This window comes from Bubalus kerabau, chromosome 4 (assembly GCF_029407905.1).
Source record: "Bubalus kerabau isolate K-KA32 ecotype Philippines breed swamp buffalo chromosome 4, PCC_UOA_SB_1v2, whole genome shotgun sequence".
NCBI classification, from domain to species: Eukaryota; Metazoa; Chordata; class Mammalia; order Artiodactyla; family Bovidae; genus Bubalus; species Bubalus kerabau.
In genome coordinates, this window is record NC_073627.1 from 166410404 (window position 1) to 166429881 (window position 19478).

The 19478-nt window shown below is 42.1% G+C and overlaps 1 protein-coding gene across 5 annotated transcripts in view; it reads left to right on the top strand.

Moving 5' to 3' along the window:
• The window catches only part of ZNF462 (zinc finger protein 462), a 153775-nt gene that overhangs the window by 72552 nt on the left and 61745 nt on the right, over window positions 1–19478 (top strand). For all 5 annotated transcript variants that reach the window (XM_055579235.1, XM_055579234.1, XM_055579233.1 and 2 more), the window contains one exon: window positions 3683–3874. In XM_055579235.1, the coding sequence (XP_055435210.1) occupies window positions 3683–3874 (192 nt within the window). The remainder of the gene's footprint in view (window positions 1–3682; window positions 3875–19478) is intronic.

Here is a 19478-nt window from a genome sequence, read left to right on the forward strand (position 1 = left end):
CGCCCTCTCAGAGGTGTTGACAGCCCTTCAGGAACTTGCTTCAAACACAGGGAAATTGGGGAGTCAAACACTTTAGAATAGCTACCGATACTATCAGAGATTCTTCGAGAGATCAAGTCTCCTCCATGAGTTTCTTCAGCTAAGGATTTAGAATACTAGTTGAATTCTAGTTTTATATTGTTTACTTTTTTATTAGCGTATAATTGCTTTGCAGTGTTGCATTCGTTTCTGCTGTATAATGAAGTGAACCAGCCCTATATAAACATATATCTCTTCCCTTTTGAACCTCCCTTCCACCCCTCCCCACCACGAATTCTAGCTTTAAATTTTTCAATCAGCTAGAACTTTCCCGTCTCACTTATTAAATTCCATTGTATGGTTATAAAAACTCATCTCTTCATCCCCTGTGGAAATAAGACCATCTCTCCATTATTTCCTGAATGCTGGGTTCTGTTGAACTGTCTTAATGGAGTAAAACTACTGAAGCCTTAAGTTCACAGCAGTTGTGGGGTGGGGTGGGGGGTGGTCGGCAGGTTAGCTGTATAGGCTCTTCTCTGTTAGTATTTTTATATCTCCCAGAACATTTTACCAAAGTCCAAGGAGTAAGAGGCTTTGGGGATCAAACCACTCTTTCCTAACTGGTGTATATTATAAATTATTCAGCTGGGACACCATCCTCAGAAGTTTTTCCTATAGATCTCAGCCTTGTCAAAAACACTTTACCAATGGGAGTTGGGTAAGTGATTTGGCCTGTGGGAAGGACTTAAAAATAAAGTGCCACAGGCTACACACTGACTCTAGGGCACTGAGCTGAAGCATATATTCTTGGAGCTGACCAAGTAGACTGGCCTTCTGTGCTCACTGGTTGGCAAGAAGAAAGCGTCCAGAGAGAGTGGAAGCAACGTTATCTAGTTCTCTACACACCTTCGACCACTGGTATCTATGACACAGCTCAAGTCAAATCATTTTCCAAAAAGACTCTTGACTTGTCTGTTCTACTCAATAGACTTTATTTGAAAGGGTAAAACCAGATACCTGGATTGGAATTCTTTCTCAGGTTATGCCACTTATGACCACCCATCAAGGTTCATGTAGCCGTCTTTGCACTGAAAAATCGAGACGTGAAATAAGAAGAGCAGTGGTATATAAAATGACATATATACTTATTATTTTAATTGTTTATTAAAATGTTTATTTATTTGGCGGTGCCTGGTCTTAGTTGCAGCATGTGGGATCTAGTTCTCTGACCAGGGATCAAACTTGGACCCCACCAGGGAGGGCCCTGTATTTCTTATGTTAGTAAATATCATTGTTCATGCCCAGCATTATCCTGTAGCTCCCAGGCCATGGTTTGAGGAGCGTGGAATTGACTGATGTTCTTGTTTGGGTCCTCTGACTTCTTTGAGCTTCCCTTCTGCTTTGGGCTGTAGCATGTTGCATCATTCAAGGTTTTGTGTGGATCTTTTCAAGGCTTTCTTGGAAATGCACGCTGTAGGGGTCATCAGTTGTAAAAAGGAGGCTGAATGCAGGACTTTGGATGCTGGGCTCGCCTCACATGAAACCACTCAGTAATTTTCCACTTAGTAATTAGGTGGCAGGAAGGTAACCATCACAACAGGGTGAGAGCGAGGATGGAGGTTTACCTGCTCTTCCTTGCCTTGCTATAGCGAGCATTTGTCTTTGCACATTAGCAGCATCGTCCTCAGTTCACATTCACTGGTCTTCTCCTCTGGATTTTACATTTTACCTTAAAAATAAATTAAAAAAATACATGTTTGTTAGGGCAAATTTGAAAATGAAAGAAGAAATGCAGTAGCCATTCACAACCTTATTATCTAAAGACCAGTTATTAATATTTGACAATATTTCCTTTCAGCCATTTCCTCTGTAATTATTTCTCATAGTTATGATTATAATTTAATGTATTATGTCCTTCTATATATTTTTCTGAGTATCAGAATTTTATTTTCCTATGTATGACCAAATCTTTAAGAATTAATTTTAATGAATAGTAATTTATCAAGAAGATATACCCACATTTACTTAATCATTTCCCTGGGGTTGGAGGCTTAGGTTGTTTCATCCCCTTTTTAAGAATAAATAATGTATATTTCTAAATAGAGATTTCTAAGTACTAACGGATATTTCCTTAATATAAACTCTCAAGTGGAATTATTGAATTTCAAGCCTGAGCTTTCTAAATTTATTGTTGTTAAAAGCAAAATTGCTTTCTGAGTTGATTGTACCAGTGTTTGTCTGTCCAATGACGTATGCATGTCCATTTTACACCCTGCAGTTCATTTAAAAGCTGGCTTAGGGCAAAAGTAAATCATATTCTCATTTAACTTGATCATAGTGATCTGTGCTGTATTTCAGTGGTATTAAAAGCAATTAAAAGGAAAGTTCTTTTAGAAAACAAACTTATGGTTCCCAAGGAAAGAGAGGGGATAAATTGGAGATTGGGACTGACATGCACACTACTCTTATTAGGTAACTAATAAGAGCCTCCTACTGTTTAGCGCAGGGAACTCTACTCATCACCCTAGAATGACCTATGTGGGAAAAGAATCTAAAAAAAGTGGATATATGTATATGTATAACTGATTCACTTCGCTGTACAACAGAAACACAACATTGTAAATCAATTATATTCCAATTAAAATTAATTTGAATAAAGCAAAAATACTTACTTCTACTTAGGGAAGTGAAAGTCGCTCAGTTGTGTCTGTTTGTAACCCCAAGGACTGTATAGTCCATGGAATTCTCCAGGTCAGAGTACTGAAGTGGGTTGCCTTTCCCTTCTCCAGGGGATCTTCCCAACCCAGGGATTGAACCCAGATCTCCCTTATTACAGGCAGATTCTTTACCAGTTGAGCCACAAGGGAAGCCCAAGAATACTGAAGTAGGTAGCCTATCCCTTCTCCAGTGGGTCTTCCTGACCCAGGAATTGAACCAGGGTCTCCTGCGTGGCAGGCGGATTCTTTACCAACGGAGCTATTTCTATTTAAATGCCCTTTATATTGAAAATATAAAATAAATATAAAAATATATGAGCTACACACAGATGCACACATTTTAATATATTTATACACCTCTGTCGTTTAAGAAATCACTTTGACTCATTTCTGTACTGTTGATCAGCTAGGGAAATAGTTTTGTTCTCAAGTTTGTGAACTGGTCCAAAGAAAACCCCACACACAGGATGTGTAAAATCCAGGAGGCCTAGAGTCATCGCGGAAGTGAGTTACGAGGATGGCACAGTAGTTTGCACTGAGTGACTTGGTGCTGGGAAAGCCACCTATCAACCCTTGGAATAAGAATGAAGTGTATTATTTTCTGTGGATGATGCAAAGGCTGAAATGAAAACTGACATAGTCATTTCTGTTGTACAGACAGAGGGAGAGAGGGGGGAAGACTTTCTGAGGGACCTAGCTAAACATTTGATTTCAGGCTCTGCTGGAGAATCAATTACAGGCTCCTTTGCTAAACTGAGCATGGGATGAAGAGGAACCAGGTCACTTGATGCTGGGGGGCAGGGGGTGTTGCTGAGGGGTTGGTCTGAGAGGGTTCTCAGACCAGGCAGCTTGAGGCGTGCTCTCTGGAGTGAACTAACCACGTTATTTCCACCCGCCTCCCCGCTTCTCCCCTCCTTCTCCTCTGCTGCCTCCACTGTCTTCTCCAGGTGAGCATGCCTACAAGTGTTCTTGGTGCTCCTTTTCCACCATGACAATCAGCCAGCTGAAGGAACACTCCCTCAAGGTCCACGGAAAAGCCCTGACCCTCCCCAGGCCACGAATTGTCAGTCTCCTTTCCTCGCACGCCCACCACTCCTCCCAAAAAGCCACCCCAGCCGAAGAAGTGGAAGATTCCAATGGTAAAACCAGGCTTCGAAGCGGGCATCAACCATTGGGGTGGTGGTAGACGGGGATTAACAGCCAGGCCTTCTTTTTAGAAGAAAATCGTATATGAAAACGTGATGGTTCAGGTGAAGGAAGAAACGTGAAAAGGTTGGAACAGTATAGACGTTGGAGGTGGAGGGTGAAGTGAACTGGGTGAGCATCTGTTTGGTTCCGAGACAAAGCGTGTCTGCATTGCTATGTGTGCGCAGCTTATGGAGAGAGCGCGTGTGTGCTGGGTTCGTGTTGAGTTCTTCCTTGGTGGTTGAGCGCAGGAAGGTGAGGAATGCTGGGCGTATTTCTTTGTTTACTTATTGGTATGTATGCTGTGAAGTGTTTGGGGGTACAAAATGTATATGTTAACACAATTCAGAGTGGGAATGGAAAGAGTGAATGGTGGGGATGTGTCATTTCGGGGTCACCTTGTGATTTTTTTTTTTTTATGGCTGAAGAATGATGAGGAAGCATCAGTTGAAGGGAGGGAGTAACTGCCCACTTTCAGAGCTTCACAGGCTACATCCGGGAAGCCCTGGAGGGAGTCTCCTCATTGGCGGTGTAATCAAAGCTGTACACCAGAGAGGATGAGAGCGAGATGGCCGGTGTGGCAGAGCCGAGCAAAGGATGGTTTGTTTTGATCAGCCCAAGAAACAGAAGGGTGTTGATTGCTCACCTCAGATGACTGCAGAGTCACATGCTTAGGAGAGGAAGAAGTCTGTAGATTCTTGTTGACATAGGAGACCTAGGAGCTGCTCTCTTCCGTGACCTGATGTTGACTGCCTTCTGCAGCATCTCTGGTAACCGGTTATCTACCGCCAGCCTGAATACTTCCCAGGTCAGGGAACAGACTGTTTCCCAAGCAAGGCCTGTCGTTATGTCCTTGGTAGGAGCTTAAAGGGCTGGCTAGAAAGTTCATGGGCTCTTCGGAACAAAGGCTTGGCTTTGAGTCTTATTTCGCTCAATGCCAGTTGTGTTTTCCTGGGCAATCTTAGTTTCCTACACTCAAAGGTCAAATTGGATGATGATACCTACCCCTTGATGACCTTGAGAGATTAATAAGAAAAGATATACATTTAATAAATGGTCATTTTATTCAGCAATTTACATCCTTGGATTGCAGTTTTGGTCTTTATGGCTGAAGCATGAACTTGGGATTATGTTTAATGTAAGGGTTTAAAAAGATAGACTTCTCAGGTTACCTGAAGATCTGACAGCCCCAACACGTCCACGTGGTCTGACTATCTGATTAGCAAAAGAGTAAGTGATGAACCTTCATTCACAAGGTCTGAGCAGAGAAAACTGGGAGGAAAAGGAAAGGTAAGTCTGGGGCTAAAAGCTCCCTTTGCTGAGTTGCAGAATTTGGTGGCCTTTCCTTTGCCAATCAGTAAACACCAGGTTAAACGTAGTAACTCCTTGTTGGTGTTCCTGTCTGGAAGGACTTCCGTTTAACAATGAAGGTTTGTTATTAGGATGGTGGCTCCTGATGAAGTGAGCACACTTACCTCCTCTGCTGACGTGTGGCAATTTAGCCTGTGTTTGTTGTTGTTGTTTTCCAGGAAAATTAAGAGTCTCAAAGCTAAGGGGGTGGAGTTGGGAGATGGGGGCGGGGAACACATGTGAAACACTACAGAAAATGTCCCCTTTGCACCTTGAGATTCTGTTCCTTGGAAGATATTGGTATATTGCAACAAAGGGCAAAATAGAATTTTATGTAATTGTAAGGTCTTCGCATGATAACAAACACTCACGTGATTGTTAATGAGTTGCTTTTATCTGAAATGGAAGCTACGTTTGTGTAGCCATTTGGGTAAAATGGGGCTTTCCTGGTGGCTCAGGTGGTAAAGAATCTGTCTGTAATGTGGGAGACCTGGGTTCGATCGCTGGGTTGAGAAGATCCCCTGAAAAAAGGAAAAGCTACCCACTCCAGTATTCTTGCCTGGAGAATTCCATGGACTGAGGAGCCTGGTGGGCTACAATCCATGGCATCACAGAGTCAGACATGACTAAGCAACTAACACTTTCACACTTGGGTGAAATAGATCCATCCAAGTACCATTCCTCACAAAGGCTTTTCCTGGGGAATTTGTCTCCATGGTTTACCTTCTTTCCCCTTTGTCCTCCTCCCTTGGAAGGTGGGTCTTAGTCTCCAGCACATGGACATCCTGCAGACCACTCAGTGCATGGCTCACCTTCCTCTGCGTGCTGCTAGCTAAGTCACTTCAGTCAAGTCTGACTCTTTGTGACCCTATGGACTGTAGCCCACCAGGCTCTTTTGTCCATTGGATTCCTCAGGCAAGAGTACTGGAATGGGTCGCCATGCCTCCTCAGGGGATCTTCCCGACTCAGGGATCAAACCTGTGTCTCATGTTTCCTGCACTGGCAGGCAGGTTCTTTACCACTAGTGCCGCCTGGGAAGCCCTACCATCCTCTACATAGGTTAAAAAAGAGTCAAGTTCAGTCAATTTCCTGAGCCTGTACTCCCTGCCAGGAGCTATGTGATGCACAAAAGAATCATAAATTAATACAGTGTCATTCTGAATGCCCAGAAGTTCAGAATCAAATGTTTAGAAGATATTATCAGCATGGTATTGAACTTACCGCAGCTCTTAGCCTGAAGCCTCACCTTTTTGAGGGGTGATTTCTGATTCTTGGAAGCTAGACAAGGTTAGGACCTTGGGAGAAGGCTGGTTGCAGAAACATGATGAAATGATATTGGCTAACTCTCTGTGTAACACAGGTAGTCTATTAGCCACAGGGAGATAAGTTGCAGTATTTAAAAGTGTTTTTCTCTTTCTGTAGAAGAAAGGATAATGAATGCAAACACTCTGGGTGGCCACTCTAGTGAGGCTTACACAGAACTCTTTGGATCTGTGCTGATTTCAATGTATGTAAATAATCTGGATCAGTGGGTCAGGAGTGATTGTTTAAGTGGGATGAACCTAAAGGTTTAAGGTGGGGTAAACAGAAAAAAGGTTTCAAATGGGCTCTTCTCATTAATGGATAATATGGAAAGAAAAATTAACAGTTTGTCCATTCAATCAATATTTTCTTGAATCCTTTCTATGTAGGTGTTGTGTGATTCAAAATGCCCAAGAATGGATGACAGAAGAGGTTGAACATGGGCAGGCTGTTTGCTGGGGAACTGATTGGTGGATTCCTAGAAATGGTTACATCTAGGGGATGAAAAAACATCTGTGGGGCTAGACAGTAGCCTGTAAATCACGCCTTGAATGGTGTTTGAAACACGCCTGTGAAATCCAGTTGCACATTTTAATAGGGAGAAGCTGTGGGGCCGTTGGCTCTCAGTTAAGGTTTCCCACACTGCCAGGTCGCTCTGAACACAAGAACCAAAAATGTGTTGCAGGCCTGGGGGGAGTAGAGATCCATAAAACCAGGGCAATCACCAGTGTGTCCTTGGCTTTCTGATCCCCTAGTGAGACATGTGAATAAAACGACTTGACATGCTCGCTGCTGTTTGCAGTGGTCAAATGTTTGCAGTCTTGAGAGTGAGCCAGTCTTTTCCGGCAGAAGGAAACTGGCTGAGCAAGAAGGTTCTTCCTAAGCTGCTTTGCCTCCCAATCCAGAGGGGAGCCCTACAGGGGAGAGAAGGGAGCCCTCCAAGAGAGCGAGGGAAGCCAAGAAGGCAGCCGTGAGAAGGTGGGGGGTGGGGGTGGGGGCTGATTGCTTTCCCACTGCCTGGCCACACACTTGCTCTGGACATAAACTCTTAGACTCTGGGCTGTCAGTCTTGACATGTCTCACCAGCATGTGGTCTCTCTGTGTTCTCCATGATCTGTGGTTGGAAAGAAAAGCAGTGCTGCTTCTGTGTGTAAGATAATGGGAAATGACACATAATTGCTATTCTAAACAATGCATTAAGTTGAAATCATAAGGTTGTCAACAAGAGGAAGTGTTCTGCTGTGTTTGTGTTTACTGGGTTCCTTCTGCCATATAAAATAGAGGACTGGGTTGTATCAGGCTTTTTCTTAGACTGCTTTCAGGACAGAAAAACACACATACCCATATACCTATAAAACAAGAGACAGACTTAGAACAGTGTCGCTTCATGATGAGATTTGTTTAGGTCTGAGTAGTTCCCCAGGGCCTGGGTGGTGGATACATAATTTGAAATTCAGCTCTATCCTTTGTAAGAGGTCAGGCCAATGGTGACGTTCCATCTTTTTCCTACTTTCAGTTTCTTTCTTCGCTCCGTCCAGTTAATGCTGCACAGAATGGCCTGCTGTAGGAAGCAGCTACTGTGGTGTGCTTAAAACAAAAATCAGACACTAAGACCATGTGCAAAATACATAACGTATATGAGAATTAAGATAGTTTTTAGCCTGTGCCCTAATGGCAACCTAGGGAAAACACCCAGAACTTTTGGTCATGAAATCCTTCTCCGTGTAATACAGATCTCCATATAGTCCACCCAACAAGAGAGGCCTTTGCTAGTATAAATTGGTAGAAAAACATAAAGAGCTTCGTGATTTTTTTTTTTTTAATAAAGCAAAGGGTTTTCTGTTACAACTTTTCAGTTGGCTTTTCGGTTGTAAACTCTAGAATGATATTTGATCAGCAGCATTTTTTTATCAGGGCATCTCTCCTCAAAAAACCACAGGCACTTCTCATGTTGTATCAAAATCCAAGTTGTCTGCATTGCATACAAAGTTTACCACTTGGTCACACGTTCTCCATCCTGCGTGTTCTCGCCAACAAATCCTTATGTTTCCAACCATCTCTGTACTAACTGCCCCCAGCGCCTGAGGTCATCATTTCCATTTCTGTGCATTTGAAGCAGCTCTGCTGGGAGCTTGGAAAAATTTCCTGTGTGCTTCTGTCGGCCAGTCTCTGACTTTAACTTCTGCTAAAGACTGACATTTACCAGCCATTGGGTACTCTGATTACTCATCCAGTGATGATCTTCTTGGTGTTCATTTGTACTTGTGGAGATGCTTTTGGTTCTGTCCCCTAATTTTCCAGTCGAAATAGTTAGATACTTATACTGACTTCTTTTAACTGGCCAACGATTTCTTGTAGGCATCACAGTTTGCAATTCAGTTAGTTCTACTCCTAACATATCTGACAGACTCCACAGAACCAAGTTGTACAAGGGTAAGTTTATTTCATTTGCATTAAAGAGGCAAGTTCAAAAGATAAATGATCCAAAGATGTAACCTTAGGGATTGCTGTAACAGAAACTTTCTGACACATCAGTCTGCCAAGAGGAAACAATCTTCCTTGACAGAGTATTTTCAACTTTATTGTTGTTCACTAGATAACAAGACCTTCTGTAGAAGTGGGAAACTGCAGGTTGAGACAAGTTGTAAGCCTTTCCAGTCCTCAGGAGGAGACAGAAAGAGTGGTGGTGCTGGGGACATGGACATTACAAGTGTGGTCCCCTGGTAGCAGAGCCCCTTAGAGCAAGCACACATAATCATTTGACCCTGGAATGGAGTAGCTTTTTTTTTCCTGTGTCTTTGTCCAAAAGCATAGAGTGTTTGGTTGCAGTTAAATCCAATTCAGAGAAGCTATAGAGTGAAACTAACCAACAAAACTCATAGATTAATATAAAATTTTTATTCTGCTTGAAAATTTTGCCTGCCAGTCTTTTGACATAATATATGAGTTAGAGGAGGCTTGTTTTGCTTGATTTCTACAGGCTATAAATCAAGGATTTGGCAGACTTTTTCTGTAAAGGGCCAGATAGAAAATACTTTCCAGTTTGTGGGCCACAGAGTCTCTGTTACAACCATTCAACAGCACCATTGTAATAGGAAAGCAGCCATAGATAATATGTAAACAAATGGACATGGCTGTGTTCCAATAAAACTTTATACGCAAAGGCATGAGCATGGACATGGATTTGCCCTGTGGGTAGTTTGTCACTCACTCCTACCATGGTGAGTGGAAAAAATTATAGTAGAACCCATGAAATTAATCCCATCTTTAATAAATGTCATTACAGACCTTTATAGTATATAACTTGACCTAAATACATGCTTTGTTTCATATATGATATGTAAGACATTAAGTAGAGCTTTAAAATATTAGTGTGTGAATTACACTTAAGCTCAAAAGAAAATCTTCTCTAAGAATTGTATTGAATCTAGCGCCAAACCATCAATTCATTTAACCTTGACTGCAGCAATACTTAACACTTAAAAATTAAGATCTGAGATGCCTGCTTTTTGAAGAGAAGCTTTTCAGATTTCTAAATAGGTAAGACATAAAATACAACCTTTAAGAGGATCCAATTAGTTGCTAGGACATCAGAACCTTCCACACAGGTTCCAGTTGGCGATCAGATTTCTCTTGGGGTGAAAGAAAGAAGAGGTGGTTTCTTTAAAAATGACAGTAATGAAATGGAGACTCTCCAGTGAATAATTGTGAAGTACCAAGATTTACATCGTTTTTAGCACATGGGATACGAGACATAATTTTAATGGCTTAGCCATAATTTTTAATGGGTTCTGCTGGTCTCAAAATTATCTGGCCAGAGAACACTAACCTTCCATTTTTGACATCAGAATTTCTACATTAAAATGTGATCTCGAGTTTACTTTATGCTTATGAAGAGTGGCATTTCTACTATAAAGACCTAAGACAGAGTCTGTAAGTCCCAGGGTGCAGAGCAGTACAGGTGATTCCACATCTTCTGTTTGATATCCAACAGTCTTTGGTGGTTAAATTATTAGACCTTGCCCCGTCAGCAAATAGAAAGCCTCCAAAATTCTCACTGCCCTAAAGTTGAATATCATGTGATAGACCCTTCCCAAGAAACCCACCTGCCTGAGATGGGTTTTTGAATTAGCCACATGGGTCTGTGACTTTTTGAATTAGCCACAGTTTCATGTGCCAAGGATGGAAAAAACATTTCAAGTGAAAGCTTTCCATGTCCTGGGAACTCAGTCAACTTGCCCATCTCCCTCTTCCCATGCCAAGAAAAACATTTGTTCATCAGAAATACAAGCATATACTACCCAACTCATTCAGAGCTAGTTCCCAGCAGCTCCAGAATTGCTGCATAATTCCACAGCTTACTGTTGGTTGGAGATTACCACACTGAGGTCCTCCAGAACCTCAGTGTGGGAAATATCTACAAGGAAGAAGAAGTTTATTCTGTGGCAGAAAATGCATTCAGTTGTTAGTCAAATCATCTGAAATTATTAATCTCAGTTCTTTTTTGAAAGAAAGAATTTTTCTTTGTCTTATTGTTGCCTACTTCAATTTCCTCCCCCCTGGAACCAGAGCTAAATGTTTTAGTGCAATTATATTGAATATAAAATCCCTCAAACTCTTTTGAGACTTCTTGTGATTCATAGATCCTCTCCTCTCTTCCAAATTCTGTTCTGCGCTAGAGAATTTTATACAAGTATTGGATCTGGGAGGACGAGTATGTGTGAGCCATGATTCAAGCGGTAGAAATCCTGGGACAGCTTTGCTGGAACAGAGGGTATGTCCTGACCAAGATGGGCATGTGAAAAAGAATTCTCAGAGCTGAGATGAGAAGAAGATGCCAGAAATAACCTTCTCCAAACAACTATTATTTATCTTCTAAATTATGTGAGTTTTGATTGTATGGCCCAGTATGTCCAAATGATGCACATGTTTTTTCATTCATTCATAATCCTAAATAATAATATCCTATAGAAAAATCCCAGTGATGGTAGTTAGAAATAGTGAGATAAAGAATGGCCAAAATGATGGGAGCGGTTCAGGTGTGAACAATTCTGCTTGCCTTTTCCTGAAGTCAGTCCCTTGCTGTTTTTGCCCAGGAAGGGCCATCTTCCTGTCAGAGGGCTCTTCTACTTTGTAACTAGTTTCAGAGTCATCAGGCTCAACCCAAAGGAGGTGTTTGGCTAAGAGGGCAGAGCCCAGCTAAGGTATTACTTACCTGTTCACTGCTCTTGGAGAAGTCATTCCAGGGCGAGGCTCTCCAGCTCCTTAGGAACAAAGAATATTCTTATGTGCCGCCTGTAAGCCACCCTCCTTATATCATCTTTTATGTTCGTGTTCTGTGAGCCCTCCAGCAAAGCTCCGTGATCACTACAATGAGCAAGGCAGGACCTTCCTTCTAAACCTTCTCTGTAGTCCTTGATTTTTAGCACTGCTGGTTGTCCACTCCCCCCCTCCACAAACACACCCCACCCCGAGTAGTTTTAAAGTCAACCCTTCTGGTTTTTATAAGGATTCTGCCTGTCACTTTGTTTTGAAGTGATAAAGTTATTACAATTTTTATTCTGCTGATTGCCTTAAATTTACCATCAGATTTAATATGTCTAATGAGTCAGAAGTACAGATTATTAGTCTTATTTTATAGAGAAGGAAACTGAGACCCTGAGGGCTGAAATGATGGGTCCCAAAGTCACAAAACCCATATGTGGTAGACCTTGTCTGAATCCAAAGCTCATGCCCTTAACCTTTGTTCCATTTCATCAAAGACTTGCAGCAGAAACACATAGCCATAAATGAGCCAGAGTGTTGAAGATGCAACCTCTTATGTGTCTGGGGGTGCTGGAAGTTTCCAAAGGAAGATGAAGCCAAATTTTATTGTTGATTGATATTTAGAGCCTAAGTTAATAGACACGTAGAGTTAAGTTAAAAGAGCAGAATATAATGAATGAGATATCCTGCTTGCAGATTTTATTGACTCTAGCCATAGAGAAGAGGAGGAATTGACAAGTCCTGGAGGGCTTCTTGACAGATGTGGGGGCTCAGGCTGAGCCTTGAAGGGCGAGTAGGAATTGTACAGCTGAATGGAAGTCCATTCTGGTAGGAAGAGTATCAGAAGCGAGCAGACTTTCAGAAGAAGGGATCCTGGGACAGCCAGGAGACTGGTCTGGCTGGAGTAGGGGCTTGTAGGGAAGTTGTTGGGTGGACAGTTGGCAAGGTGACAAGAGGTAGAACCAAAGTGTAAGGGTAATTAACACCAGGAAGAGGCCTTTGAATTGTTAAGGGACAGGCTAAACAAGGAAGACCAGCATAAAGGCCCTTGTCCCCTTCAAAAGTGGAGGGTACTTTTAAACTATGGGTGCATCCTGCTGATCCCCGTAGGTATCTTCAAGAATGAGTGTGCTTTAAAAGTAGTCAGTTTATCCCTTTTTAAGTCAAGTTATCCCTTTTTAAGATGCTACATAGACTTTTTCCTTCTGATTACAAGAGTAATACCTACTAGATTAGAGAACAGCCTTATGGCAATGTATACCATGAGATGTGAGGGTCACCCATAATGCCAGCCTCTCTGTACCCAATAGAGTCTTAATAACAATCAGCTGTGGAATCACTTAGACATTGGTTCTTTGCATATACCAACAAGGCTCTGTTTTGTTATTTTAATTCTTTTCAAAACTGATACTACAGTATACAAACTACCTTTATTTATGTTTTTGTCTTTACTTGAAAGGTTCGCTATTTGACTCACTGTAGTTTTAAAATGTGAGCATCCATATTTCAAAACAAACCAACAAAAATGATTCCCCTTCAGATAATAAATACTGAGTACCTAAAGGCTTGAAGTATTTTCCCGTGTTTGTGATATATGTGTTTAAGACGGGAGTCTCAGAATTACATAAAGCCTCTGAGGTTTAGCCAATCAAAACTTCATTTGTCTAGTTTAAGTTTCACTCATCTTCTAAAAAATTACTTAAGTCTCTTTTCCTACTGTTTAAGACTCAATACATTTGAAATATTGGCAAATGGTCCATAAGTTAAATGACAATATCAAGATTACAGACTGTCTAGACTGTTCGGAGTAATGAGCTGAAAATGAGATTCTGTTAGGATATAAATATAAAACATGTTGGGTAGCTTCTGACCTTTGTATTCACTTCCATTACTAGGCTTGCCAGATATTCTTATAATTATCAGTTATCATATCTGTCTCCCCAGCTAAACTGTGTGCTCTCTGAGGTCAAGGACTATTCCAGAGTCTTAGCACTTGGCAGGCCATTCAATAAGTATTTCTTGATTTGAATTAGTGCAGCAGAAGGGGAATGGACGAAACAAGAGTTTATGTGTGAAAAAGCCTGGGAATTCTAGTGACTTCAAGCTCACCTGTGTCACATGATGTTTGGAAAAATCCAGTGGTATTGGGCTGCGTGAGTATCGTGATGCTGCGTCGCAGTTGGTTTCCTTGGGCACACTTCTCTCCTCAAGTTAACCAGCTTTGTGCCCACCCCCCATAATGGCAGCCTCATCTCCCTTTCAGTTCTCTGCAGCCAAAGTCACTAATCCCTTTCCTCCTAGCAGCCAAGAGGAGCAGTGAGTGCAACCCTTACTTTCTGCTACCTGTTCAGAATATTTCTGCTTCCTTCACTTTTCGAATGTCTGCTCTCTGCTTATTTCCTTCTCCTTCTGGAATGTTCCTTCTTCTTCCACAGTGAACTCAGCACCAGGTTCACAACCTGCCTTTATATCCTAGCCGTGACCATTGTACTTTGGAATTTTAATATACTAGACTCAGTGATATGACCCAATGAATATTTGGTCTCTTCAGATAGGGAGGGTCACCTCCACCACCCTTCATCTGTGGCTGGACTGTCCATGAACACTGTGCCTCCAGCATCTCAGACTCTTACATTCTCTCTGACCGTTGCTCATCCCTTGTCTACCCAACCCAGACCCTAGGCTCAGCCATTTCAAAAGGACTTTGTCCTGTATCCTGTGGCTCTACCTCCTTTGTTCTTATCTGGTTTCCAACCTGTCAGATCCCAACCCTGACTAACCCTCTCACTCCTGTACGTCCTGATTTCTGCCAGTCCTCATGGCTCTAATCTCACACTTTCCAAATCAGTTTTCAAGGTTATCTTTGTTAACCACAAATCTGGCTTAACCTTTTTAAAAATTGAAGTATAGTTGATTTACAATGTTGTGTTAATTTCTGCTGTACAGCAAATTGAGTCACACACACATATATATATTCTTTTTTAATGTTCTTTTCATTATGGTTTATCACAAGATATTGAATACAGCTCCCTGTGCTGTGCAATACGACCTTGTGTATTCATTCTGTATGTCATAGTTTACACCCACTAACCCCAACCTCCTGCTCCATCCCTCCCCCAGCCCTCTTCCCCTTGGCAACCGCAGGTTTGTTCTCTATGTCTGTGAGTCTGTTTCGTAAATAAGTTCATTTGTGTCATGTTTTAGATTTCACATATAAGTGATATCATACAGTATTTGTTTTTCTCTTTCTGACTTAGTATGGTAATTTACAGCTGCATCCGTGTTGCTGCAAGTGGCATTTTTCCATTCTTTTTTATGACTGGTAATCAGTTCAGTTCAGTTCAGTTGCTCAGCCATGTCTGATTCTTTGCGACCCCATGGACTGCAGCACACCAGGCCTCCCTGTCCATCACCAACTCCCAGAGTTTACCCAAACTCATGTCCATTGAGTCGGTGATGCCATCCAACCATCTCATCCTCTGTCGTCCCCTTCGCCTTCCACCTTCAATCTTTCCCAGCATCAGGGTCTTTTCCAGTGAGTCACTTCTTTGCATCAGGTGGCCAAAGAATTGGAGTTTGAGCTTCAATATCAGTCCTTCCAATGAACACTCAGAACTGATCTTTAGAATGGACTGGTGGATCTCCTTGCAGTCCAAGGGACTCTCAAGAGTCATCTCCAACACCACAGTTCAAAAGCATCAATTCTTCTGCGCTCAGCTTTCTTTATAGTCCAACTCTCACATCCATACATGACTACTGGAAAAACCATAGCCTTGACTAGACAGACCTTTGTTGGCAAAGTAATGTCTCTGCTTTTTAATATGCTGTCTAGGTTGGTCATAACTTCCAAGGAGTAAGCGTCTTTTAATTTCATGGCTGCAGTCACCATCTGCAGTGATTTTGGAGCCCAGCAAAATAAAGTCTGACACTGTTTCCACTGTTTCCCCATCTATTTCCCATGAAGTGATGGAACCAGATACCATGATCTTAGCTTTCTGAATGTTGAGCTTTAAGCCAACTTTTTCACTCTCCTCTTTCACTTTCATCAAGAGGCTTTTTAGTTCCTCTTCACTTTCTGCCATAAGGGTGGTGTCATCTGCATATCTGAGGTTGTTGATATTTCTCCCGGCAGTGTTGATTCCAGCTTGTGCTTCCTCCAGCCCAGCATTTCTCATGATGTACTCTGCATAGAAGTTAAATAAGCAGGGTGACAATATACAGCCTTGATGTACTTCTTTTCCTATTTGGAACCAGTCTGTTCCACTGTTGTATATATGTACCATGTCCTTTATTCATCTGTTAATGGAGAAGGCAATGGCACCCCACTCCAGTACTCTTGCCTGGAAAATCCCATGGACGGAGGAGCCTGGTAGGCTGCAGTCCATGGGGTCTCGAAGAGTCGGACACGACTGATCGACTTCACTTTCACTTTTCACTCTCATGATTTGGAAAAGGAAATGGCAACCCACTCCAGTGTTCTTGCCTGGAGAATCCCAGGGATGGGGGAGCCTGGTGGGCTGCCGTCTATGGGGTCGCACAGAGTCGGACACGACTGAAGCGACTTAGCAGCAGCAGCACAGCAATGGACATTTAGGTTGCTTCCATGTCTTGGCTGTTGTGAATAGTGCTTCTTTGAATGTAGGGGTGCATGTATCTTTTTGAGTTATTGATTTACTTTTAAAAATGTTTGAGATTTATTCCTGTATAACATTAGTCTACTTGTAAGTTTTTCAAAGTACTTTTGTTGAATGAAAGAGATGGGCGTGTGGTCAGATCCAAGGTGATAGAAGTTGCAAGTAGCTGCACTGTTTACCTTGCCTGCCCCAAAGTGAGCGTGAATAAACGGAGTGAGCAGCTAGAGAGTTAGTAGCTGTGGTATCACAAATTTTTACATTGTGCTTGTGAGTTGTGATTTCCTGTTACTCTGATTTAATAGTATTTTAAAATGTTGCCCATGGGTAAGTTTTTAATTAGGAATACAGAGAAAGAAAGATGAAGAAATCCACATCTAACTTGCATGCAAGCAAGAATAATGCCACCAACATGTCTGTTAGAAGGAACAGTTGTGATAACTCAATTAAAGGCACATGTAAAGTGTAAGTAAGCTTCCAAACTGAGGCTTCCCAGGTGGCTCAGTGGTAGAGAATCCGCCTGCCAATGCAGGAGACACGGGTTTGATCTCTGGGTTGGGAAGACCCCTGGAGGAGGAAATAGCAGCCTGCACCAGTATTCTTGTCTGGAGAATCCCAAGGATAGAGAAGCCTGGCGGGCTACAGTCCATGGGGACATAGAGTCAGACACAGGTTAGTGCTGAGCATGCACACAAGCTTCCCAACTAACACATTAAAATCCTTATGTTCTGTATATTGTTAACAATAAAATAAGACCATTTTTGCTAATATATCTATAGTTTACTTTTGCATCTTGGTTATGTTATCTGCATAATGAAAGACTGGGGGGGGGGAACCCCCTAAAAAATTAAGTTCAGTGTTAAAATACTAAATGGAGGGACTTCCCTGGCAGACTGTGGTTTAGACTCCATGCTTCCACTGCAGGGGGAACAGGTTCTATCTCTTGATGGAGAACTATGATCCTGTATGCTGTGTGATGTGGCCAAACATAAATAAATAAAATATAGGCTAGAAAGATTTATTTTTTCCAGTTCTGTTTTTTCCCCCAGTGGTTTCACTCTTACGTGCGTCTATCCCTGTAGCTTAATAAGTAGGTGTATAGTCCTTTTCACTACATTTCTCCCTCTTCTAACTTTCTGGGATATTACCTAAATCACAGTATCCCTAGGGAAGAATGTTGGGTACATAGATATCCACCCATTGTATGTTGCCAGGGCAGAAAAGAGTGTTTGAGAACTATAGGAGGAAGGGATGGTAGCTCTGCGTTAAGTCAAGGGCAGGTTTAATATTTTATTTACTTATTTACCATTTTCTAAATGGGGAGAAGGCAACAACAGTATGTGAGAAAGCAGCTTTCCTATGTACGGAATAGATTGGTGGTTTTTACACTAATCATCATGACTCAGTAAAGGGAGTGATGGTGACATAAAGCCATGGAAAGTTAAGCGATGCTGAGCCCGGCTCCATCCACAGCCCCAACTCTCCATGTGGACCAGGTGGAGCATCTTTCATCTGGCCCCTGGGCTTCCGGTACCTGGAAGGCGTAGAAGGTGATTGACAGCAGCATGTGAGACAGGAGAGGTCCTGCTCTAGGGAGTCTGGTAGCCGTGGCCCCCGCCTTGGGCACCCCAACTCAGCAGAAGCATCCGAGGGTTCCACAGAACCTCTTCTCAAACCAGAATGATTTTTTGTCCGGTGTGATTTTGGAGTCACGCTGCAGTGCTGGTGTGGAGCACGACTCATCCTGCGTGTCGCTAAGTGCACTTTGATTGAGCCGATGCCAGGAGGACCCGTTTTGACCCAACTGGAGCTAGTGAAAATGAGGGGCAAATGGTGTTTTCAAAGCCAGTTCTCCATATAGATCATCTCTCTGTAATAACCTGTGTGGGGTTGTTGGACCCCTGAGTTTAAAGTCCAAATCCAGAAAGTACCACCGGAGTTGGAGGCCAGGGATCACCCAGCATGTGCAGCCTGGGGCAGAGGGCCTGACTGCCTCCGTCTCACATGTGTGGCAGAGATAAATCACTGACCTTCTCTTACTTCTTATTCATAAGATAATGATGCCTATTTGATGGGGTTATTTTGTGGCTCAAAGGAGATAACATATGAAAATGCTTTCGCAGTCTAAATTACCATAGAAATCTTAGACACTATTAAAATAGCGTGGTAGAAGTAAATTCCTTGTCAATTTATGATCATTTGTCAGCAACCAGGGATGAATAAGGGTTTTTGTTTTTGTTTTTTTTAATGGCAAAGGAAAAAAAAAACTTTCACATCTTGTCATGGAAGCTTAATGAAATCTCTTAACATCATGAACTATTTCTTGGGAGTTTAATTCAGAGTTTGGAAAGTGGTGCTTAAACGAGAGTCCTATTGATTTGAATTTTTTGACCTTTGGGGTTTAACTGAAACCAGCCACACAAGAACCTCTTTAGCACTTGATGTACTAATAGGTAGATGTAATGCATTGAGAAAACCCTAAGTCAGACATTATTATTATTATTATTGGCATTAATATATATTTCTTAAGTTAATTATGACTATCATTTGTTGCATGTCTATTAAATACTTTATGAACATTGGTTTAATCCACACAGCATTTCCATTAAACAGGAACTTCCATAACCACCTCCTTGCTGGTTTTGGAAGGAGGAAAGTCACCTTAAGCGTGGTCACAGTTTCTGCCTGGTGGGCTTGGGGTAAGGGTTGGGGTCGGCCTGCCTCCACAGCGCTGGCTACTGTGTTGCACTGTCCCTAATCTCAGTTCTCAGATGTGTTATTTTTCCCTGGGAGGCTAAAAAAAGGAGCCCCTTGAGCCCCAGGCAAGTGCTGGGGCTGTTTTACATACTAAAACCATTCTTGGATAAGACCTTGTGCTGTTTTATTCCCGCAGTTGGGATCTTAGCCTCCAAATCTCTTGAAAGAACCAATTACTCCCAACTTAGTTTTCCTCTCCATGCCTTCTTTTCTCCAACGGCTAGAATCTGTGCCTTCAGCATTTTATTGAAGC